Genomic DNA, 24,424 nt, shown 5'->3' with positions numbered 1-24,424 from the left:
ACTAATATACTAATATTAATGACGATCATAGATATACTCGCTACAAGAGAACGAAGAGCAGAGACCACTCATAACTTAGGAGAGAAAAAAATTATACTATATTTACGTAAAAGTTCTTTTCTGCCGCCGCATATGGGCGTAGAAAAGTTTTGGAATAAAATGATTAGTAAAAAAAGAGGAGCAACGAAAGTAAATATGTGCTTCAATAGTATATTATTTGGGTGTGTTTGGATGGTAAATTATTTAAAATAATTTATTTTTAAAAAAATACTGAGGTGATTAGAAAATGTGTTGATGATACTTGCGAATGAACTTTTGCAAATAATTCTTTTGAGCAAAAAAATGATTTGAAATTTTTTTCCCTTCTTTTGATAAAAACAATAATGATTTGGATGTTTTCTCGTCAATAAGAAAACCAAAGATTAGCCTGACAAATCTTAACGAAATGAGAGACGTCAAGCAGGCGAGCAAGAGGAGGAACATTTTGGGCTTCAAATGAGGACAGGAAGGTAAAGACACTAGATCCAACAGCTAAAGGCCCATACCCACCAATATGTGGAAAACCCTAGTTTCAAAAAAGAAAAAAAAAACCCAAAACAAAATCTTTCCGTCCTTACTCCAACAAAGGTATATCCTCCAGTCGTCGCAACCCGCTGTGCCTCTCTCACTCTGTTTCTCCATCATCTGGTAAAGCAAGCAGAAGCAATCAAAGAAAGCCATGCCGGGCCCCGTCGTCGAAGAACTTGACGTCGACAAAAAGCTTCAGGTTCTCAGTTTACTAGCCAACTTCTTCTACCTTCTTCATTTTTCTTTTAATCTTCTTTTCCTTTTCTGTTTTTAAATATTTTTATCAGTCAAGACGTTATTATCCGCGCGAGTTCTTTTTTCCTTTTTCGGTTTGCCTTTTTTAATCTTTGATATGCTCGCTTAATAATTTTTTAAAAGGATTAATTTGCAGGGAGATGAGCCGGTAGTGGAGGACGTGAAAGACGAAGACGACCACGAAGACGATGCCGACGATTCCGACGACGAGGATGATGACAAAGAAGACGGTGCCCAAGGTTTTCTTAGTAGTATTTGTTTACTCTTGTTTTTCCTGTTCTAGATGTCCCGTTTTGGGGGGGGGGTTTTTTTTTTCTTTATATTTATGTCCGTCATAAAGTACTTCTGCTTCATGCTTAGTTTGCTAGTAGTTGGGTTACCAATTGTAGTGCTCCATGTTTGGTGGGCAATTAATAAATGCTACTTGTATCGTATGTTCCCTCCTCAATCCTCTTGTGGTTGAAATATTCAGACTAGTCCCCCCTAATGCATTCAACTCAAATTTGAAAAGTTCCAACTGCTGCATTTCTTGGTTCATGATGGTGTATTCTAGTAGTACGTGTGAATCAGATGATAGATTCACTAGCTGCGTCGCTCTTGGTTAGTGGTATTCTAGTGGTGGTTGTTCTCCTTGCTTTGCAACCACCTTGCTGCTTTGACATTGCTGAATTATACTGATTGACATTTACTTGCAGGCACTAACGAGAGTTCAAAGCAGAGCAGGAGTGAAAAGAAGAGCCGCAAGGCAATGTTGAAGCTAGGAATGAAACCTGTTACTGGTGTCACTAGGGTCACCATTAAGAGAACCAAAAATGTAGGCCTGTATTCTATCCTCTGTTTATTTCATTTTGTTTGCCTCGTGTTGGTCCCTTCTCAGTTCTCTCCAATCGTCTTCAACTGTTTGCAGATATTGTTTTTCATCTCAAAACCAGATGTGTTCAAAAGCCCAAATTCTGATACCTACGTGATATTCGGAGAAGCTAAGATAGAGGACTTGAGCTCTCAGCTGCAGACACAGGCAGCCCAGCAGTTCAGGATGCCGGACATGGGCTCTGTGATGGCCAAGTCGGATATCTCTGCTTCAGGTGCTGCAGTACAGGCAGATGAAGAAGAGGAAGAGATTGATGAGACTGGTGTCGAGCCTCGTGATATCGATTTGGTGATGACTCAGGCGGGGGTGACGAGGTGCAAGGCTGTCAAGGCTCTCAAGGCCCACGATGGAGATATCGTCAGTGCTATCATGGAGCTAACAACCTAAAATTGGACCATGGTCTTTTACCAATTTTTGATGCATTCCAGTGTTAAGAGTTCGAAATGGTGGCACCATTTTGTTTAATCATTCACCTAAATGATAGCTAGGATTGTCATTTTTATTTTTTCCCTTTTTGCGCTTGACATTTGCGGGATCATCTTAGTAGAGAAAAATATTTGTCGGCTCAACGGCTGACTGGTCTCTGTGCTTCTTTTTTTTTGGTGCTACTGTTGCGAGTTCGCTTATGCAGAGCTTTAAGTTGTAATGCTTTCAGTTTTGGTGATTATGGATTTTAGTGTCTTGGCATCTTCATCCTAGTTACGAAACACGCTTGCTCGCTCGCTCATATGGACCATGCTGCTTTGCAAACTGTAGCCGGCTTTGAGGGTCACATTTTCTCCAGTGAGATTTTTGCGTTATATTAGTCGTTTGGATGGCTTATAATTATAATTTCATTGCATTATGAGCATCCCATAATAACCTATGTAGAGGAGCCAATTGTCCACTGACATGTGTTAGTTCTTCTAGCCAGTTCGGTCCAACATATGAGCCTGTTCGGTCATTGACCGAAAGATCTATCTCATATCTGGTACTGCACGGTTCCATTTTGCGAGAACTCCGAATCATTCTCTTGAAGCTCATTCTCTTCATCATAAATGATCTGCTTGCCCCAAAATGGCCTGGACCAATAGGAAAATCTCAATTCATTGGGCTTTTCGATACAATCAAATAGAAAGGCCCAAGGGTGGTATATTCTAGGAGTCCAAACTATGTAATTCAATAAATTTTTCTCTATCTGTTGGGGGTCAAGGGCTCCTTCCTCCTCCCTCTTCAAACTCCGATTCATATTTTTCATAGAGAAATCTTTGATCAAGGATAGAACAAGATCCGCTCTGCATCATATCTAAGGGATTCCTCGATTCGGCCCAAAGAAGCAATGTCACTCGATCATTATCAAACTGACTGCAATATTTTTCTGTTCGTGAAGATCCCACCAGAGCGCCTTCTACTTCTAATAGGCCATGAACTAGATCTGAATCGTTCTCAACGAGTCCATAAGAAGTGATTCCATTTTTTTCATCGGGTTTGAGTAGAGACCAAAGATCTTGGGTGATCGATCCGGCAGACAACTGATAAGGGATTCCTCATTTTTTGAGATAAGGTTAGGGTTAGAGTCCAAGAGGACTCCGCTTCTAATAACACAGTAGGACTCATATTCTAATGGAATAACTACTGTGGGTAGGGGGATAACTTTGGACTCCTTAGAGGCTATCCCTAGCAGTTCTATAAATAAGGAATGGAGGGAATCCAACAAGGTACTCTACGCTACATAATACTATTACTTTCTCTATCCCCACGTACTTCCTAACTGATTTGAGCGTCGGAGTCGCAATGGAGAGCCAATCCTGTTGTTCGGCTCATTGCAGGTCAGTTCGAGAGCACACGCCGATGCTCTGTTCGGATTATGATCTCAGCGTACTCTTCAACTTGCAAGTTGACAGGTAGGCTTACGAAACAGAAAATATAGTACATAATCCAATGACATGTCTGGAAATACCAAAAGAAAATATTAGTCATAAATTGAGCATGCAATCTAAATTATAACTCGGAAGCAAAACTCCTCAACTACCAATTAGTTAAAAGAGACGTGAACTTAGATTTTCTTATCATCCTTTAGAAACGCCATTTTTTAAATATAACAAACTTTAGGGTGCGTTTAATATAATTGAAATCTAAAATTTGAAATTTAAATCCCTTAAATTATTAACTTGTTAAGTATTAAATTTGATATATTTGAATATATATCACATTAAATAATAAGTGAACAACTCATAACTTAGGATGTATTTGATAAAATTGAAATTTGAAAACTGAAGTTTGAATCCATTAAATTATTGAATTGTTAAGTATTAAATCTAATACATTTGAGTACATATCGCATTCAATAATAAGTGAATAGTTTATCACTTAATTTTAGGAGTAACTTTTGTCTAGAAAATCCAGTGTCACTTAATTAATTCGAATGTTCAATTTTTGATTGTCAAACGGTCTGAATATGTTAAAATTTGATTCCATTAATTTTAAATGATGAATTGGTTATCAAGCATGGGCTTTATTTTTAGGAGCAAATTTTATCTAGAAAATTCAGTGCCACTTAATGAATTTAAATGTTTGATTTTTAGTTATCAAATGCGTTTAAATAATTAAGATTTGAATATATTAAATTTAAATGTTAAATTGAATTATCAAATAGGATTTTAGTGAACAAGTTTTGACTCAACCCATATTAGCAGAGTCCACCTATAAAAAGGTAAATTATGACATTGCGGCTATAAAAAATAGCGACGGTAAATGATGATGTCACTAAATAATAGAAACAAACATGAAAATCCCTACCAGCAGTGATTGTAAATCACGACATTACTACGCTATATACACAAATATGGAATCCTTAAAATCAAGACGTCATAGACACAAATATGAGAATTTCTACAAACAACCATTGTAAATCACAATATTACGACGCTATAGACACAAACATGGAATCCTTCGAGACGCCATAGACACAAACATGGAATTCTTAAAATCAAGGAGGTAACTTATCTGACATTATTAAGTGATAGAGCACAAATATGGGAATCACTAAAATCAAGGAAGTAGCTTATTCTTTAATTTGTTTAAGTCATTTACTATAGCATTTTTCTATTGATAAAGCCTAGCAAATAACTGGCTTGCGAAATTAAGGGCCATTATATGTCTAGAACAATTATAAAATTTTTTGTGGAAACATTTTGTATAGAAAACAAAAATCGATACTCAAAATTCAATTTCGAGACTATAAACAATCTAGTTTGAGTATGAACCCACGTTTCATGTCACACAGCATAGCATCGCTGTTCAACCAACCTTCGACAACAATTTCAATTAGTAGTGTGTATTTTTTCTTCAAAAATTTTCAGTGAGTGGCAAATTTTATGGTTTTGTGATTTTATTTAGGATGACAGAGGTGTGAAGAAACTGAAGGGGAAGATATATATAAAATACTAAAAAGGAAGTGTTGCAATGATGAAAGTGAAGATTAAACTGAAAATGCTTTACACAAAATAATAAGGTACGTGTACTTTTTGCAAACAACCAACGCGTTTTTTGGGGGATAAATAGGCAGGTGCAGGAAGTAGATGGATTGCTTTAAGAGAAACTCGAATTAAACAAAAATTATGGATTCCTTTAACTGATTTTATCCCCCCCAACTAAGAGTCTAACACATTTGGATGAATTGGAGATGATGATAACAATAATAATAATAGCAAGAATCAAGAAAAACTCGTATTGGTAGTACGTCGTCGTTCAATAATAATAATAATAATAATAAATCAATAACCAACACAAACCACAACTGCTATTTGCTGTAATAACTCGTGAGAGTAGGACAAGAATAAACTGGTGCCGGAAAAACAAAAATTCGATGCGTCATGGACACCGCTCCGTGATGAGAAGAGAAGGAAGAATAATTGAACGTGGCTAGAAATAGACGAAGAAAGTAGAGGAGTCGGAGTCGTGGTGGCGGCGGAGGATGGCGGTTGAGGCAGAGGGAAGGGTTCCGAGGAACAGAAAAGAAGGCGGCCTGGGAGTGGGAAGAGACATCTGCTCTCTCAGAGTTGCCATTACCAAACTCTTGTATTCCTGCAGAAGCTCCACCATCATCCCCACTCTTATCATCTCTTGATTGATCGAATTCTGTCCGCCCTTATTTCGGTCTCTACACCTCTCTCGCCTCGTTCGAAAGAGTGCAATGAATTTGACTGCTCCTCTCCGCCAAAAATGGATTTGGGAAATTATTTAGCCAGGCCGATGAGACAGCGAACTGGAGCCTGCGTTTGTTTTTATACTACCATACACGTTAATCTTGTGCCTGATGAATAGGAAAATCCGGTCCCCATTTGATTTGACTTTCTTTTCTCGTCTAATTAATTTCTAGTTTGGTTCTACACCCCCGCCGGCCATTTTTTGGGGAGGGGGAGCGGGAGGAGGTAGTATTAGAGTACTTTACTTGTATTAATTAGAGATTTATTATTAAGTACTCACTAATGATGGTTGTTCCACTCCCGGAGTTTCAGATTTTGCCTTTTAATACCCTACTGTCATTAAAACAAACGACAACACCCACAAGTCCAAAACAAAATCAGAGTGAAATCTCGGCCTAATAGTCTAAATGCTAAACCCTTGAGAGATTGATAGAATACACCACACCGTCTTCTTCTTTAGTGAACTGAAGATGGGCTCTGTCCTCTGCTGTGCAGAAGTTTAGCCGGAACACTACCAATATTATTATGGTGAAAAAATTGATTTCATCTTCAAAATTCACAAAACAAGCTTAAGATCTTAACAAGAGGAGCGAGGGAAACGTGATAAAAAAAAAAGCCCTATTTGTTGGTGGATTATTGATAGATAGATAATTAGCCATATGATGCCGATAAATACAATTTATAGCTGATCAGCAGATAGGAGTTTGTCGGCAGCTTCCATTTAAAATCGATTACATGGGGGGTTTGATTTTTAACTAATCTTCATAAATCAGCAATGAAAAATTTATAATCCACGCTGCTAGTTGAAGATTAAGGTTAATAGATTTGAGTCGTAAAGGTTCCATGGATGATCGATCTGTAACAATAGTTGATATTTATGTACTCGCCGACGTGTGCAAATACATGGTTGCTGATGTGTACGACAACCGTGACAAATTGGTTAGGCGCCGAATAAGGATAGAGCTGATGATACGATAGTAGTTGTTGGCCCAAGCAAAGATGCGTGCATCAGCTTATATCTCTGCGGTACATATTAGGAGCGTGGTGACTACGTTATCTAAAATAAATATAAGAGTGGATAGTTACGCGACCAATGATGGATTTAGGTCGAATGACGTGGACTATGAAATTAGTGGGTTCTTTTGGTTTTGAAGGCAACTTGTCGCTGTAAATGTAAGAAGAAACATCAGGTTGAAGACACCACTTTCACTCTTTATACAGTATGGCAACTATGATGATATTTCTTTCATTTTAATGGCATTTTAGGAGTCATAGGCTATGTATGTACTTCCGATTTTCCAAAGTTTCCTTAGAAATATTAGGTTAATTGTTAGGATTTCAATATTTTTATGCAATCATTTCTTTCCCATTTCATGTTTTTAACAGATTGATATTAATTTTTGTACAAATCAGCACGCTCGCTTAGTTTGAAAGATCTGTCCTCCAAAAATTAGTTTTTCAAATACTATAAAAAATTTTCAAATATACTTTAAAAACTCTGGACAGTAAAATTTTTTAAAAACACCCAAAAAACAGCTAATCCAAACGGAGCAATGTTATTTCCAAGCAATCTTCATGAGTTTTCTAGTTCACTTCATGTTTCGCAGTTTATCGCCTTCTAGTTTACTTACTAACTTCTGTTATCGGCTCTTGTTCCTTTATTCATTCGTTGTAATCGGTTACTCTTGCCACGAATTTTAAATCCTCAAGACTATTCAAGGCGGGGCAAACAGCAATCGTTTTCAAGGCCAGAAGTTCATTGGCGCGATCTCATCGGCATGTTCATCAAAGTTTCCTGATTTTACTCGTACAAATCGGATGGCATGCTACAGTTTGTTCGTCGGACGTAAACACCTGTCATTGGCATATCGCGTATCGATATCAAAAGGGCAAGCTCCCTCCGGTTATGGTTCTTTTTAACTCACGAGTGATGCCCTTCTTAGTCGCATTTATTGTTCTAACAATGTACAATTGTACATGTACTCAGTTACAGAATAGAGAAATGGACCAGAAAACCAAAATGGTTGGCAATGTTTCAGTATTTCAGTTGAAGACAGCCGCCGGGAATATCTTGAAGCAACACGTTAACCCAAGGGAAAAAAAGAGGACAATACTAATATCTTTTAAAAAAAAAAAAAAAAAAAAGAGGACAATATCTTGAAGTAAAACGAAAGTAGAAACAATTGATATTTACGCGTAGAAGTTGGTAGTAATGAATAATAGGGTCTGACTCTGATAATCTCTTATGCTCAAATCCAATTAAAAGGAGTAGGACCTGATGAAGACCTTCTTCCAAGTTTTCCAGCTGAGTGACCGACCTAAACCTTTGGTGACGAGGGCCAAAGATGGAGCGGAAGCGGAAGTGGGCTTCGGATTTGGACATGAATCAGATTGGGGCGAGGATGGCGGCGTTTGTAATTTCTCCAGTGCTAGAAGTTGGGTGCTGTCTTCGGGTTTCCAAAAATAGGCTCCTTTGCGCTTGTTTCTGATGCTTGCCAGCACAGCGTACTTGTTGCATATTCCCCACACCGTCACCTTTTGCTCTTGGTAATCCACCATGATCGAGTATATACCTGTCTCGCCAATTCCCATAACAGATGGTTGGATAGTGGATACTCCCTGCTTCTTCTACTACTACTACTACTGTTGTCTACTAGTGCAATTAAAGCGTTCCAGAAAAACTACCAAAAGTTACCCTCGTCATTGTGCTTCAGATGCAAGTTGGTACAACGTACTGAAAGACCATATTGAACATGAAATTTAAAACCAAAAAAAAAAAAAAAAGAGTCAAGTTGGTTGTGCTCAACTTAAGCCTAAATTGACGAGAAGACCCTTGATCTAGTGATTAAGGTAGAAACTCCAATATCTAGAGATTCTGGATTATAATCTCCTGTCTACTCTGCAGTTTATTAAACTCGCCTCTCTTCTGCTAAGAAAAGAAAATATAAAAGCCACGTTTGTTTGGACAAAAAAAGAAGAAAAAAAAAACTTGGCTACTCTTCAATCCAATTCTTGGCCCAAGTTTGATTTAAAAAAAAAAAAAAAAAGATAAGCCCAAGCTGGATGAAAGCCAAGACACAGACCAATTCAATTCTCGGCCCAGAGTTGTAAAAATCTTCCGGATCGAAGTTTCGAAATTGGTGCTGGAAGGCCGAAAGAAGTTAAGAAGGTCACTTCTAATATTTCTTTAGAATTATTTATCTTCTTCTAAATTCCAATTCAAAATGGGAAATTACAGGAGATTCCTCATAGAGACATCGATGGTGGACTTTTTACCATCGCCGATCGTGCACTGACACAAAACTCAAAAAATATTTGGTAAAAACATAACACGATTGGACACTTTCTAAATTATGTCCAACAATCAAATCTGCGTCATTCAAAGTTCAAATTAATAGGGCCGCTTTTGAGGGCCTCGCGTGCCCTGTTCAGAGAGAGATTCAGTTGGAAGAGGAAGCGAGTATTAATTTTACCTTTGAGATGGGCTAGGGCCTTCTTGACTTTCTTCTCGCACCCGTAAGAATAAAGAGGCACCTTCATCTCTACGTATTGGGCCTCAACAACATTCGTGATCCCCGCTGGCACTATTTGCAGGTTTGCCATCAGCCGATTTCCTCGGATCAGTCGGGAAAAACCAAAATCCTCTCCACAGAGGAAGCCAATTGATCTGCTCCGTCTGTCACAGTTTCTACCAATATATATACCAATATATATATATGGTGATTGCGTTGATAGCAACTGGCTTAACTCACAGCCTGTGAATGACTTAGTATTATATATGCGTACTAACACAGCAGTAGGCTAAAGTATATATATATATATGCGCGACTTCTGGTAAAAGGCAGCAGCAGACATGAAGCCAAGATTCCTTCAAAAAGATGAAGTCTGTGCCGTTTTGCTTTCTCGTTCATCTTTACGATATTTTTTAATTTTGGTTTCCTGATATTAGTAAGCTGCTTGTTAATACAAACCTTCGTTGCTGGAATATAATCAAGCTGACATTTAATCCGTTGTTTTCGCATTTCTACTTTGGATCAGATTTTTATAAATTTGCTGCTTCTTCCATGGAGTAAACTTAAATACCCGTCATGGATCAAGCATATGCGTGCGTGATTATATTTACAATCATTTTTCATTCTGATTGTTGTGATTCACACTAATCCAATTATCATCATAACTGGCTAAATATCTCCAGCATGCATTGCCAGGAATGGACTCTCAAATTAAAACTGGTTAAAAAGAAGCCTTACGAACTGTGGTGGTGTTTTTTTTTCTTTTTTCTTTTTTCTTGGTTGGAGAAAGGCAAAAATTTACATGGATGAAAAGCGAAAAGCGATAAATTTGCTTTGCTTAACCATGAAGAAGTTGCCGTGCATTCAAGATGGTGACGCACAGCATAGTAGCATAGTAGCATAGTAGCAGCAGCTCCAACTTTTTTTTTTTGGTAGTAACTTCTTTCTTACCCAAAAAAAAAAAAAAAAAAGCAGCTCCCAGTCTGTCGGCGGCTGACTCGGATGATCGAAGTCGAACCATGCATCTTTCATTTACTTGACGTGGATGCCATTTCATTCATTATATGTGAGATTAAGGCGGCCGGATAACGTGTATCTGATCTGATTTGTTGGGGCTCACGTTTCCTTGCCCGTGCCTTTTTAGGTAAGGTTCACCAACTCTGCAAATTCTGACTTATTTGTTATTCCTGAGCACAGAGAAAAACGTTTTTTCCTAGTCAAATTAGAATTTTTTTAACTCGGTGTGAGATATTTAGCAGTGTAACGCGATCAATAAATCATAGCCTACACCACCACACACACACGACAAATTATTTTGCCTAGTGAAAAATTTTCATGTATGTTTATATTTTGTGCTGTCTTTTCTTTTCAAAATGAAATAAGGATTCCCTGGCTCGAACCTAATGATCAGTACCGATTTTTTTTTTTTTTTTTTTTTTTTGGGGTAGTGTGTTTCCACTTTTGGAAATAAAATACTACTACTACCCATACCAATTACTAGTTAAAAATAAAGTCAAATTAGCTCCGTGATTTGGTGGGTTGATAGTGATGGATTGGATGCACTAATTTAAGAAAAAGGAGTCAAATGTGGTGGTGGTGTCTGTGATGATTTGATTATGATATTGGAGTAGTAGTTAAAGTAGCATCGCTGAGTTTAGGAGCAGTTAAGTAAGAGTAGTCCGCGTCAGTTACTCCCTATGCGACAAAAATGACACGCCTGCGTTAATAATCTGTCGGATATCCGGCATCATCGCATATGCACTACTACCACTGCTACCACTGCTACGACATAGAAAACTTGTACCGAGGATCCCAAGTGCTACCACTGCTATATCCTTCCAAGTACTCATCGGAGGCCCCACGCCACCGCCGATGAAGTCACTCTCAGACGGACTAGGATGACTCGGATCTCACTACATTTCCCATACCTAAATAAATACTACCATGAACAAATGAATGTCCCTAACCACCAAGCCCTTGGGCTGGTGGCCACCACCAAGGGCTTGGTGGGGTGGGAGGCAAGGGTTCACCAATATGCCATTCTTGTGGCTTGCTTCAAATCCAGACGGGTGCGTCATGCACCCATTTGGTCCGATGGTGGTTCTGTCCCCATCGGTCTCCATAGGCTCAGTTGAGCCTCCCCGTAGATAGAATAGGAGTAGGAGTAGAGTTGACAATTGACCAAAAAAAAAAAAAAAAAAAAAAAAAAACAAATGAATGTCCCTCGCTCAGTCAGTCCTACCACGTGGATTGGAATTTGGAACCCATCCTTCTGTGTTCTGAACCCGCTGATTCATTATCTACCTAACCTTCCCCATGAATATATATTAATTTAATTAATAATAAATTCTTCCTCAATCAAATTGCTCCTACGTTACACTACTAATTTCTTTTTCAGTCGCTGCTGCGCGCTCAATCCTTCATTCATGCATGCCTCTGATTTTTTTTTAAATTATTATTATTTAAAGTTCAATACCGTACCTCTTGTTAATTGACTTGGAATATATATATATATATATACATACACACACGTGCTTTTTCCCTTCGAAAAAAAAAAGAAAAAAAAAGCGCTTCCAACTAAAAGGACATAGAAGCTAATTAAGTCTGCACACAAATTAAGGAAAAGAGTTTGTACACACAAAATCCAGTACTAACAAAAATGCTGGACCATTTCACCAAATACCGGATCTGGTATTAGAAAAAACCAAATCTCTGTGGTTGAATGTACGTGTGCCTTTAACTTATTTGATATTGCATGATGTGGTCATTAATAAACGCTGAGTTTCTTTTTTTTTTTTTGATGAAAAAAACAAAAAACTATGTAATGCAACAGGCATTGGGGTTTTCATCGGAGAAGAGCTGAGGCGGTGGGATCCTTTCCATGACGTAAAGTGGCTGATAATAATACATCATTTTTTGCTTGCTTAGCTCATCGACGTTACTCATCATCATCACCGTCTCATTCCCACCGCCACCGCCTTCTTTCTTTTCTTCTTCTTCTTGTGGGGGCGCCGGCGCGTCGCCCTTCTTCTCGGCTGCTTCTTCCGGATTTTTTCCTTCTTGGGGTGCTTTTGCTTCTTCTCCTTCTGCAGCGGGTGGCTTCTCTTCCTTAATAGGCTCTTCCGAGGGCTTTGCTAATGCTTCCTCTTTTGGCTTCTCTGCAGGCTCGGGTTGAGGAACAACTTTGGCTTGCTTTTTGGTGCGTCTGTAAACGTACTCAACCAGCCTGTTTGCGTCCATGCTGCCTGTCACCGTGACTTTCCCGGAGCTTAGCTCCGTCTCCGCCGTGCGTACTCCTGTTTCAGTTAGTGGCCCCAATCAGACTAGTGTAGTGAATATTTTTTTCCTTTTTTATTTTTTTCCCTGAAAGAATCTGCAGTCAGTAGGGCTTCAATTCGTTGAGAATTATTTTCAAATTCTTTGAAAAACTCCTTGCCATAATACTCCTTAGAGGTTGATTGATACTTGTTCATATTTGAACTCATCAATAATATTAAAACGCTTTTGTTGATTTGAAATACCCAACTTTTCAGAGAATTATTAATTGTTGTATATCAAACTCAACTCTGGATTTTCTTTTTGTTTAGCTCCTGGATACTTTTTTCCTCGATCAATATTCTAACATATTATGAGCCCATCCAGGGAAACAACTTTTTCAGTACTTTTAAGCGGAGGAATTTAGTACTAATAATATTTAATACTTAGAAATACTACTACTACCTTTGTTATGCCAACTTTTTTTACTACTACTAGCTTTTGTTCTGTGATCTCTTCTCCGGTTCTGATAATGAAGGACCAGAAAATGTGGTAAATTTGGGCTCGAACACCAAAATGCAGGCAGGCAAGTGAAGTACCTTTCATTTTGAGAATCTTTCTCTTGAGTTGGCCAGCGCAAGCCTCACAATGCATGTTCACATTCAGCTCCACGGTGGTCAATCCGCTAACCTGGATGAGGACGATGACGATGACGATGACGATGACGATGGATCATTTTTGGTAAACCAGTTAACCAACAAGATTATTCTTGATACAGACTTAATACCCCATTTTTATGCTGAACTTAAATAGTACTACATGGCAGTATTGATACAGGAAAAAGCAAACCTGCGAGGCAACAACCTGGGGCATCGGCTCCCCCTCAGCTGCGGGTAGCGGCGACAACACTTGGGCTCTTCTTTTGGCTTTCTTCTCAATGGTGGTGCATACAGCTTGGGGCTCCACTACACCTTTTATAGTCACTTGGTTTTGCGACATGTCGATTACAACCCCCTCAACGCCTGTGATCGTCAAATGCCCCACCAAATTTATCGTCAAAAGTTTTTTTTTTTTTTTAAAAAAAGAAAACCCTGCTAGTATATTAACCAAACCAGGGTAATATGTACATATACATAATACATACATATATATATGTCCTATACCTCTAATCTTTAAAATGGACCGCTCAATCTTCTTTGCACATCCCATGCAATGCAGGTCCACCGACAAAACAAATGGTGTGGGGGGCTTATCGGCTTCATCTGTTTTCTCCTCTGCCTTGTCTTCTTTATTCTCCTCTGTTTTCTCTTCTTTCTTTTCCTCTGCCTTGGCCTCTTCCGGCTGAAAGTTAATTAAGCAAATGAGATCGTATGTTAACCGAAAATACTGCGGTAAGCCAAAAACAATAGTTATAGTATTAATGCGGCATACGTTTCTGCTGCAAACCACCAAACTAACCTGCTGTTTAGCTTCTTCTTCACCCATTGGCGGCTCTCTGTCGTCAATAGATTATGGAGAAGAAAGGACCCAACTTTATAGGAAGGCTCAAAATTCTCCAGCAGCAGCAGCAGAAATCCGGATGAGGAGGGAAGTAGTGAAAGAGAGGATATCAACGAAGAGAATCAAGGGCATTTAAATGGGAAATTATGCTATTCCGCATAAATGTAAAGCGAGGGGCGGTGGGATTATTACTCTACAAAAAGCACAGTCTGCGATGGCAGGGCCACTAAGCAAGCAAGGGGCGGGGGGAAGAAGGAGAGAGAGACAGAGAGAGAGGCCGGCCTCTTTAATCAAACCGAGAAATACAAAGCAGTAGTTTATTTTATTATTTTTTGGGGGTATCGAATGTATGAGCGGCTGGAGGAAGAAGGAGATCAGGGAGATTCCAGAGGGGAATGCTGCGCAAATTTATAGGCAGAGAATTCAGAATCGAGTTAGAAGCACGCATCGTGCGTCCTGTTATGCTGGTCACTCTAGGCCCAGTCAGACTCACCTACCTAAGCAACACTTACTTATTTTCTTTTCCCAAAATAAAAAAAGTTTAAAAGGAGGTGAATATTATCCCATTCTAAGGCCAGGATAGACATTTTATAGTTACTACCTATGTGGTTCTTTTGCTGACCTATCAAATTTTAGGAAATCCATTTCAAGGTCAAGTACCCTGCATTTTTCAGCCACCAATTATGTAGTTGGGAAGTCATTTAAAACATTTCTCGCGTTTTGCCAAATAAATTTTTTCGCCGTTCACTTTCAGAATAGAAAATTTGTGCCCTTTACAAAATTGAATGGATAAAATTTGGTTCTCACGTAGATTTTTCAATCATTTTTTACCTTGAATACATCATGTGACTCATGCATGATCATTTTATTAGGAGCAAAAAGTTAGATCTTATTTATAGTAAAATAAATGACCTGATCAATATTTACTTTTACCTCTAAAAAAGAAGTATCTTACCTGGATCATATTTATTTTTTCTCATATGCAATTATGGTAGTATTTAATAAAATGCTGAAAAGAATTTATTATGAATAAAGTAATTCAAAATTCTAGAAAAACAAAATGAGGAGTTAGAGGTTCAATGGAAGGGCCAGATTGAAAAATCGTCTTCAAATATATAATATATAGATTAGATATAGTACAAATATTCTACATGACATAATGATTGGTTTCCAAAACACTAAGGAAATAAGAAATGGATTTGTATCACAAAAACATACATGCATTTTTTCCCCCATTTTTTTTGGGGGGTGAAAACGGCAACATAACTAATAATCTTAACTCCTATAGCTGCACTTACAAAGTGCAGGGTGAAAGACCTAATAACTTAACCACAGGGGCTGTTGGAGCAACTTTTGCTTTCCCAAATAACACCGAGGCGAGTCCATCTCCCAACTTGAAGCGGGGGAAAGGAGAAAGGTTTCCACTTTCCTTTTCTTCATTCCATGCCCTCCGTTGAAAAGCACACCTTGTCGACTTTCTGTGCGGATCAGCCGGCCAAAAGGACGATAAAATCTGTTCTTGCCTTTAATCATCGCAGCCAACCCCGGACGGAGATAGGTCACTCAGGGTAAATGAATATAAACGGATTGTCCCAAAAAAAAAAAGAAAGAAAGTTGCGGATGCTAAGAGTTCTTCTAATGATTTGCCTGTAAAGAACACTTGGGATCCTCGGTGACATATTTGATATCAGCTGATGCTCGGTGTGTGTAAAGAAGGATACATATGCTCAAAAGTTGGTGTCACATGGGTTTTTTTTCTTTTTTTTTTTTTCATTTGATTGTCTTGTGCTAAAAAAAATCCCTCCTTTTACTTTCTCGGTAAAAAAAAAAGAAATTTAAAATAATTTTTTTAATGAAGTCCCTTTTACCAGTTGTGACGACCCTTTAAATTAGAATCCAACACCACTTTTGTGATATTTTCTCGTCTTAACATTATTATGAGAAATTCGACTCCAAATCATGTAGTATTATTTCTTTTTTACATTAACAAGTTCTTGGTGCAGTTTTTATGTTCTACAAATATGGCACAATTGTCCCAAAATAAAATGATTATTCTTGTCCTTCTCCTTCCTCGGTTAGCTAGCTTACACCTCATTAGTCATTTAGTAATATTATCAAGACCACACACTGCTGAGAAATGACCCATACATCTACTTCCCTGCAAAGATATCCCAGTCACCTTCTTTGCCCAAAATGTATCTCTCCTCTCCCTCTATTTGCATCAATATCTATATTCTGTCATTCAACAACGGCAGTAGCTATCAAGAACTGGCTAATTAAACACTAGCGAACATCTACTTAAAATGAAGCACTTGTACAATTGAGAAGTCGTAGTAAAAATCCCACAATATTGTGACCAGGCAGCTTTGTTTGGAGGTGTCTACTTATGCATTAATAATAATGTGACCGGCTCTGAGACAGATTACCACACAAATAAATATGTACGACAGAACCAGTAAAATTAGGTTGGGTTGAAGCGGGTTGGTAATTAACTCATGACCGGACTCATCACTCATTTTCGATCGGTAACACTTGGCTGATTTTGACGAAGCAACTTCAGTCTTCAGATGTATTAGTTGCATCGATCAAAAGATGCAACTTTGTCTGTAGCAATGCAAAACTGGGCAAAGTCCAACATCTTTCTTAGGTGGTTCGGCGTGGAAATGAGTCAGCATGCATGGCCGGGCAACAATCCTGAGGTAGAAAGTAGAAACCCACAGCTCGATCCATCCCAAGGTATTGAATGATTGTCTTAGGCTTAGCTAGCTAGATGTCATCAAACAAAGGAAACGCTTTCGTCTGTGACGAGGACTTGAAAGGGATTTGCTTTCTCTGTACTATCTCTTTTGCACCGTAATAGATAGGGCGAAACTCTGCTTAATTAATGTTTAATTCCTATTTCCACCCAAAAAATAAAAAATCAAACGAAGGAAACGGGTCAATTCAACCACCCAAGAAAAGAGCACCACTAGACACTACTATTATTACTTCGTCTAGTTTAGGGATGTACCCAAGCCGAGTCATAATCGAGTAGCTCGCGAGTAGCTCGGTCAACGGTTTGGCTTGAACTCGGATTGACTAAGTTCGAGCCGAGTCTCGAGCTATTCGATTGTCATTCGAGTCGAGTTTCGAGCTAATATTTTGAGACTCGAGACTTGTCGAGTTACTCGTCGAGTCGGGGTATTTAAATAATATATATGTATTATAATTATAAAATGACCATTATAGGTATAAGTTTTACGGAATTTATAATAAACTCTTCTTTATAATAAAATTTCATAATGGCAAAAAAGTAATAACATAATTGTAAAAAGACCTAAAAAGAAAAAATGTCTAAAAAAGGGAAGAAAAGACGAAAGTGTGTCAAAAAACTTGATTAGGCTCGACTTGATAAGACTTGACTAAAAGTCGAGTCTTATCGAGTCGAGTCTCGAGTTTAAAGCGAGTTCCTCGAGTCAAGTTTCGAGTATCGATTTTTTGTACTCAGTCGAGCTCGAGTATAGCAATATTCGAGTTTGACTTGGCTCGATTACATCCCTAGTCTAGTTAAGTAATCTTTAAGGTATATTTGACAAAATTGAAATCTGAACTCTGAATCCATTAAATTACTAAATTGTTAAGTATTAAATCTAATACATTTAAGTTTATATCACATTCAGTAATAAGTGAATCATTTATCACTTAATTTTGGAAGCAAGTTTTGCCCAGAAAATTTAATGTCATTTAATTAATTCAGATGTTCAGTTTTTTGTTGTTAAACACGTCTGAATACTCATTACTTAATATCTGAATAATTAAGTTTAGGTGCTGAATTGAGTATGAAAAAAGACGCCTTTGCATTCCCCACTTTTAAGATGCATTCGGGTTTCCTGCAACTATTGACCATCCAGTCCGTTCGCTTTTAACCCGCACGCTGCTGCATGCATAATGACAGATACAAATTCGTTACTTTCCAGGCCCTTTTTTTTTTGGTGCTAGTCCCCCAAATTAAGTTACTCCATTCTATAGCATGCCAACCAAAACACATGGCTTACCGCAACCCTCGACGCCTTTGGATCTTGGATGTTGCAATTGCGAGGGGAAAAATATCCAAAGCAACTCTGTCCAAATTCCAATTGACGAAATGTATACATGCAGACCCGGGCATTGAATACAACTCGCACATGTATTACGCAGACCCTCATCACACTCGATAATTTATCCGGTACAACTGAATGGTTAAAACCGCTCGCTCAAATATAGCTCTGCAACAGCGGTGTGTATTGCTGCACCAATTGGCAAGACGTCCTCGTCCAGAAAGAAATACGGAGAGTGTGGAGAATATACTGAGCCCGCATTCTCATTCCGAATCCCAATGTTAAACATGACTCCGGGAATCGCCTCTTGATAGAAGGCGAAGTCTTCTCCAGCCATAACCTTTTTAGCTTCTTTCACATGGGCAGGACCAAGGAGGAGTGAGCCAACCCTTTGTACATGCTCGTGCAAGCTCTCATCATTTGTGCAAGCAGGATTTGGCGGCAACTCCGTCTCTTTCAAGTCAACATATGCTTTACATCTGTGTACTGCAGCCTGTTTTTCAATAACCTACAAAAGCTCCACAGTTTTTAGTAATCAACCACTTGATATGTGGATCAACTTTTCCCATCATCATACCATAACGTCAAAAGAACACACATCATACTCTGTCTGACATCTCAAACTAAAGTTTCTGGATTTGATCAGTGATTTTGGATATGAGGTACTAGAATTACGACACAAGAGCCAGACTTGAAGCACAAAAAGGCTATCTCAAAGCCACACCAACATGAAGAACAACAAATGTCTGAACACCTTTTTCAATTACTGTGGCGATGTTCAAAGACAAATTTCTCTTTTGACTGAGATATGATCAAATCCACGAGTTTCTCTAACGCAAACAATAGAAGACAGAAACGAATTCATATAGCACATAAAACTTTCTGTAGCAGCTATTACTCTGAAATCATTCCTGAATGCTTTAATAGTTTCAGACGCCAAGGATCCACATTCTTTGTCAATATAGCTGTGTTACTCGTATCCTCCAAGAATGGAAAATCAGCTAAGCACCTGAGTTTTAGGAACACTGAAAGGAAAACAAAAAATCTACAAAATTCTCTAGCTCTACTTCACATTGAATTCAAGATCTTAAGCAGAAATGGACAACATTAGAAGTTACCTCTTTTACCCTCTCCATTAGTCTATGCAAGCCTTCAGTCGATAAACTTCTTAGAGTTCCTCCCAGTTCAACGTAGGGTGGAATTACATTCAATGCATTCCCACCTCTGACATAAGTAACAGTAAGCACCTTTGACAGAATTGAGTTTTAGTATCAGTTTAGCTATTTTTGAGTGTTGGCTGACATGTATTCAGACACAGGTATAAAAGCACCTAAGTTATAAAAAAAAATTCGTGTTAAATTATAACTGCAATGAAACCAGAAAAGAAACAAAGAATAAAAAGTAATAGGGGAAAATACTTGACTATGGAGAGGATCTACTTCCCGGGAGACAATTTGTTGCAATGCCAAAACCACAGATGATGTGGCAAGTATTGGATCCATGGTACTCTGAGGTCCTGCAGCATGTCCGCCTTTTCCTTCTATTCTTGCTTCAAAGAAGGATGCACCAGCTAAAACAGGGCCTGGTCTACTTGCGATGGCCCCTGTCAGTAGTTCATAATCAATGTGCATTCCAAATATTGCTTTTGCACTTCCAAGAGCACCTTCTTTTATCATGTAAGCTGCACCACCTCCTCCCTCCTCTGCAGGTTGGAATAGAAGTCTCACAGTACCCTTTGACAAGAAACTCAGAATCAATGTTTTACGTCTCAAAGTATCCTTGTGTCTATGAAGGGGCTACTATTAAATTTTAATAGGTCCATCTTTCAAACTGGAACATGAGCTAACAAGTCTATATAGCCAAAGAAGAATTTGGTCAAAATATCTGAAATGGGCAGCCTTTTCCTCTGCAGTGCCACCTTGCTTAGAAGTTAAAGTGATTTTGAAATGGATGAAATCACTGCACATAGAGAATCCTGTGGAAGTCTAGCCTGACAGCCTTCTTGTTGCTTCTAATCTTCCATCCATTAAAAACATCAAACTAGAGCATGATACAGAAAGGTTCCCCAAGATTCATCTTAATTTGGTAGAAACTATATTAAGCCACAACACACAAGCTGTCTGAAATCAGTTGCAGAAGGTCAAATATATCCTGTTCATTTCAACCTTGAAATGCTTCATCTACAAGATATATAAGTTTATTCAACATGCTTCTACATGATTTGGCTTGAGAGATCTCCTAACAATAAATACTGCACACAATAAGAATAAAGAAAATGTGGCTACAGATACGTTGCAGTTTCAGATTATTCTGCAGTCAGTAGGATATCGATGATTTTAAGCAATCACAACTGCCAGTTACTTCAAAAATTTCAGACACTAGCTGATCCAAGGTGTCATGGAGTGAGCTGAGTTAAAAGAGGGATCCCAATCATCTAAATTGGAAAGTTATGGAGAAGGTGAGGGATTCAACATGAAGGGTTGGAACCAGACAAAAAGGGGAGCTAAGAAGGCATGAGAGCTGAAGCATATCTTCATTGGGAGTCTCAACACTGAACATGTGAAGTAACCAGCTCAGCATCTAGATTCCACTTAGCCATGTGTTTAGATTGTATTGGGAGTCTTGGAAGTTAGTTAGAACAGTAGCAGTATAAGTAGGATAAATTGCTGCTGTAATCTTAAGATTTTGGTTTCCTGGAATTTGTATTGGTCAATAATCATCCGAGTGTTTCCAATTTCCCCTCCCCAAGTTTCCTTCATTCTTCTCCCCTTCTCTCCTTATTCCTTTCAACAAATATTAATCACACACACACCCGGAAAGTAAGGTGAATCCACAACCATACCCAAAAGGCAATTGCATCTCCTTCTCTCCTTATTCCATCTCTTCTGTTTCTGTAATAGTTTTGCAATACAATTAAACCCCATTCCCTGGTCTTGGAGTTTGCATTTTACTGTTTCATCAATATCTAACTATATAAAAGCGGGAGTTGGACAATGAACAGTTCATTTTTTGTCAAGCGGTTATAACGTAATTTCTAGCAACTTTGAGGGCATTTGGTTTTCAGCAACTTCAGGTACTAACAGCACTGCAAATTTGTTGTTATTTGTACTAAAGAATCGGGGAATAATCAAATGCCACATCACCCAAAGAGTAAGGTATGCCGTATAGCATACAATGTTGATTCGGCCTTCACCTTGGGACTAAATACCGCTCAAGTACAGTTCCAAAAACAAAAGCCCAGTTAGTCACAAAAAATTAAGCAAAAAACTCCACAAAACTAAACAACTCAGCAGCAACAAAAATGGAGCCAATTTTCTTTGTAGACTCCAAAACCGCTCAACAAAACTACTCTAATGGAACAATAAAAACAACATTTACATATGTAACTCAAGACGCTGATGGAGTCCCAAAATATATTGGTAAGATCAAAATATATTGGTAAGAGCAAAATATTGGTAAGAGCAAATGGTAAGATCAATATTTTCAACAAAATATATTGCAAATCAAAATCCACTTTAATTTTTTCTTACTTTTGCTACTAATTTTCAGGTCATACCAGCCAAATTTTTGCCGCATATAGGACACCATATGCGAAGAACAGCAATACTAAAAAATGGAAACAAAATTTGGTTTATTAAATTACACAAAAGTCCCGCAAATTCTGGCTGGAAAGAATTTCTATGTGATCACCAAATACAAGAAAACTTCATGATCCAATTTTTTCACATAGGTGTAATGGCCTTTCGAGTGCAGATATTTGCTCCAAATCGTTGCTCAACTTTCTATTAATGGAACATTTTACCAGCCCAAGACTATGGCCAAAACGAATACGGTATGGTACAAAATTATTACTCTCTAATTAAAGACAATTTATCAACCTAAATTGTTATCCAAGAAAACTGCAGGAACATTCTGCCCAACAAAAGGACTACTAACAAAAAGTTTCAATTTTATGTGACAATACGGCCATCCGATATAGAATACTTGGTAATTTTCATATTACACAAAATATTTAACATATCAGTGTATCAATATTCTTACAAAAATTTCACATCTTTTTATGACAGGAATTACATCCAGATGATGCCTTCCATATTCTACCAAATAAAGATTGCATAATTGTGCTCTATTGTCAACAAAAGACTTGGGACATAAAAGTTGAGGACAATTATTTAACAAATGGATGGAAAAAGTTGACAAAATTTCATGTAATTAAAGTAGACCATAATGTCGTATTTACTCACTTAGGATTGAACAAATATACACTTCAGATATTTGACGATGAACTTGTTCAAGTGTATCCAATATAATCTAAATAAAATACAATTAAAATGTTCACAAACTCAACGCAGTTATTTAACATTGCTACTGTAATAAACATAGTCCAATAAAATCCAATGAAATCCAATGAATAACATTGCTCAACGCAATTATTTAACATTGCTACTCTAATGAAATCAATTCCAGATGCACTTTTGTTCCACTATCATATAACTATCAACCCAACTATGCATGTAATATCTTATGGACTGACTTCCATCTATGTAACTGCACTTCCATCACTTTGTAACCATCTTTTTGTTCTACTTTCATGTAACTATCAATCCAACTATGCATATAACTATCTTGTGGACTGACTTCCATGCATGTAACAACACTTCCTTCGCTTTGTAACTTCAACTATACTTTTTCCCACCTTTGTAATCACTTAACCCACGCCACATAATTTATACTAATCATATCATACAAGATATCAACACTATATTATTTGAACTAATTCAAACCAAGCTTATACCACCTATATTATTCTCTACACTATAACAACTACACAATAACTAAAAATTGTGCAACTTAACACGGGAAATATTAGCTCTCCTGCGCAACGCGCAGGCCGTCTCACTAGTCTTTTTCTTAAATCCTGGGTAATCTGATCACTCCATGACACAAGGACACCTTCTTGACCTAATATCAGCTGCCCCGGATGTGAAAGTTTATCTCAAGCAAGCCAACTTGCTTGACCATCCCAATAATGAAAAAGCCTGGATTTGATATTTGGCTGCAACATTCATGGCTGTTATATCTTTTTCTTTTTTCTTTTTTTCCTTGGCTTCTCGTTCATTCTGTCATTGATCATGAATGATCCTTATTTTTTTCCCCCCATTTTTAGAATGAAAAATGGAGAGAGGGGAGGAGGAGGAGGAGAGAGAGAGGGGGGGGGGGGGGGATGGAGGCTTCTGTGTTTCCTTTCCAAATGCCAATCACTTCAACCAGATCACAATAAACACTTCTAGATCATCCAAACTGCCATGTTAATAGGCAAGTTGAAAAATGAAAATGCAACTAACCTTTAGATAGTGCTTTCGTTCATTCAGTAGCTTAGCAGCACCAAGCAGCATTGTTGTGTGGGCATCATGCCCGCACCCGTGCATTTTTCCTTCAACTTTACTCTTATGCTTCCACTCAACTAGTTCCTACAGTATTAGAACAAATTACGAAGAATAAATTAACACATTTGCTGCACAAAGTAAAAAAAACGATGATTTTTGAGTTCTAGGGAAAATATATTATAATTATATACCTGCAAAGGAAGGGCATCCATGTCAGCTCTTAAGGCAACTACAGGGGATGTCCCAGAGCCAATAAGGGCAACCAATCCAGTCTGGGCAAAAGGGTATTCATAAAAGATGCCAAGTTTATCGAGTTCACTGCGGATAAGTGCACTTGTATTGTATTCTTCGAATTTGAGTTCTGGGTTTTCATGAATTTTCCTTCTTACAGAAACCAACCAATCTTTATGCATTTTGGCTGACTCGAGAACCTGATTTGCGTATTCTTCGTGATAGTTTCCCTGAATTGCATCCACAAAACCGATGATGAAGGAAAAAATTAGCAAAGTGGACAGAGAATCAATGAGTGGAAACATGGTTCTTGTTCTCCTCCGGAACTCTCGATGATTTTGGCCGACCTTTGAAGATGCTAAAGAATGAGACGAAAAGTTTCCACGTGCATTAGAAGCCCAGAAATTTTAGTCAGAAGTAGATTGGGGCTTTAAACAGTAGATGACAGGATTGTTTGGTACTCGGCCACAGTTTGAGTTTGATGAAAGAATCTTCTGCTTGTGAGACCCAGAATCTCTGGCTGGGCAAGAAACGGACGATCTCTACCTCCCTTATTTTCAACTTTTTTTTTTTTTTTTTGTAA

At 38.0% G+C, this 24,424-nt stretch overlaps 4 protein-coding genes and 1 long non-coding RNA gene across 7 annotated transcripts; 2 read left to right on the top strand and 3 right to left on the bottom strand.

Annotated features, from left to right (window-relative positions):
• Positions 1-564: 564 nt before the first annotated feature.
• On the top strand, positions 565-2,386 carry LOC113729850 (nascent polypeptide-associated complex subunit alpha-like protein 2). Its single transcript, XM_027254141.2, has 4 exons — positions 565-766; positions 959-1,061; positions 1,518-1,636; positions 1,730-2,386. The coding sequence occupies exons 1-4, from the start codon at positions 719-721 to the stop codon at positions 2,078-2,080; spliced, it is 621 nt and encodes a 206-aa protein (XP_027109942.1). The 5' UTR covers positions 565-718; the 3' UTR covers positions 2,081-2,386.
• A 3,018-nt stretch (positions 2,387-5,404) lies between these two features.
• LOC113729849 (uncharacterized) lies at positions 5,405-9,706 on the bottom strand. 2 transcript variants are annotated; one of them, XM_027254138.2, is made up of 2 exons: positions 9,354-9,706; positions 5,405-8,453 (listed from the first exon to the last, which is right to left on the bottom strand). In XM_027254138.2, the coding sequence occupies exons 1-2, from the start codon at positions 9,481-9,483 to the stop codon at positions 8,140-8,142; spliced, it is 444 nt and encodes a 147-aa protein (XP_027109939.1). In that variant the 5' UTR covers positions 9,484-9,706; the 3' UTR covers positions 5,405-8,139. The 2 variants fall into 2 exon arrangements, 1 of the variants encoding a protein (XP_027109939.1); XR_011840010.1 differs by having other exon boundaries at positions 8,311-8,614; positions 9,354-9,489.
• Positions 9,707-11,982: 2,276 nt separating this feature from the next.
• On the bottom strand, positions 11,983-14,569 carry LOC113729847 (heavy metal-associated isoprenylated plant protein 9-like). Of its 2 annotated transcripts, none has more exons than XM_027254137.2 (5): positions 14,106-14,569; positions 13,811-13,988; positions 13,512-13,669; positions 13,247-13,337; positions 11,983-12,688 (listed from the first exon to the last, which is right to left on the bottom strand). In XM_027254137.2, the coding sequence occupies exons 1-5, from the start codon at positions 14,130-14,132 to the stop codon at positions 12,210-12,212; spliced, it is 933 nt and encodes a 310-aa protein (XP_027109938.1). In that variant the 5' UTR covers positions 14,133-14,569; the 3' UTR covers positions 11,983-12,209. The 2 variants fall into 2 exon arrangements, with proteins under 2 accessions (XP_027109938.1, XP_027109937.1); XM_027254136.2 differs by having other exon boundaries at positions 13,497-13,669; positions 14,106-14,567.
• On the top strand, positions 12,687-13,825 carry LOC113729848 (uncharacterized). Its single transcript, XR_003458240.2, has 3 exons — positions 12,687-13,233; positions 13,314-13,388; positions 13,474-13,825. It is a non-coding gene; the product is annotated as an uncharacterized lncRNA (long non-coding RNA).
• Positions 14,570-18,233: 3,664 nt separating the features above from the next.
• On the bottom strand, positions 18,234-24,424 carry LOC113729846 (IAA-amino acid hydrolase ILR1-like 5). The gene is made up of 5 exons (XM_027254135.2): positions 23,802-24,424; positions 23,569-23,694; positions 19,642-19,956; positions 19,342-19,470; positions 18,234-18,731 (listed from the first exon to the last, which is right to left on the bottom strand). The coding sequence occupies exons 1-5, from the start codon at positions 24,144-24,146 to the stop codon at positions 18,366-18,368; spliced, it is 1,281 nt and encodes a 426-aa protein (XP_027109936.1). The 5' UTR covers positions 24,147-24,424; the 3' UTR covers positions 18,234-18,365.

This window comes from Coffea arabica, chromosome 2e (genome assembly GCF_036785885.1).
Source record: "Coffea arabica cultivar ET-39 chromosome 2e, Coffea Arabica ET-39 HiFi, whole genome shotgun sequence".
Classification (NCBI taxonomy): domain Eukaryota; kingdom Viridiplantae; phylum Streptophyta; class Magnoliopsida; order Gentianales; family Rubiaceae; genus Coffea; species Coffea arabica.
Note: the sequence above shows the minus strand (reverse complement) of the source record. Positions and strands in the feature narration are given on the sequence as shown.

Coding starts and splice junctions, on each gene's coding strand:
- LOC113729847 (XM_027254136.2), bottom strand. CDS start 14,132: ATGGGTGAAGAAGAAGCTAAACAGCAG. Junction 13,989..14,105: donor AAGAAGAAGCTAAACAGCAG/GTTAGTTTGGTG, acceptor ATTAACTTTCAG/CCGGAAGAGGCCAAGGCAGA. Junction 12,689..13,246: donor AAAGATTCTCAAAATGAAAG/GTACTTCACTTG, acceptor TAACTGAAACAG/GAGTACGCACGGCGGAGACG.
- LOC113729849 (XM_027254138.2), bottom strand. CDS start 9,483: ATGGCAAACCTGCAAATAGTGCCAGCGGGGATCACGAATGTTGTTGAG. Junction 8,454..9,353: donor GGCCCTAGCCCATCTCAAAG/GTAAAATTAATA, acceptor TTGGCGAGACAG/GTATATACTCGATCATGGTG.
- LOC113729846 (XM_027254135.2), bottom strand. CDS start 24,146: ATGTTTCCACTCATTGATTCTCTGTCCACTTTGCTAATTTTTTCCTTC. Junction 19,471..19,641: donor TAGATCCTCTCCATAGTCAA/GTATTTTCCCCT, acceptor ATTCTGTCAAAG/GTGCTTACTGTTACTTATGT. Junction 18,732..19,341: donor TAATGGAGAGGGTAAAAGAG/GTAACTTCTAAT, acceptor GAGCTTTTGTAG/GTTATTGAAAAACAGGCTGC.
- LOC113729850 (XM_027254141.2), top strand. CDS start 719: ATGCCGGGCCCCGTCGTCGAAGAACTTGACGTCGACAAAAAGCTTCAG. Junction 767..958: donor ACGTCGACAAAAAGCTTCAG/GTTCTCAGTTTA, acceptor ATTAATTTGCAG/GGAGATGAGCCGGTAGTGGA. Junction 1,637..1,729: donor CCATTAAGAGAACCAAAAAT/GTAGGCCTGTAT, acceptor AACTGTTTGCAG/ATATTGTTTTTCATCTCAAA.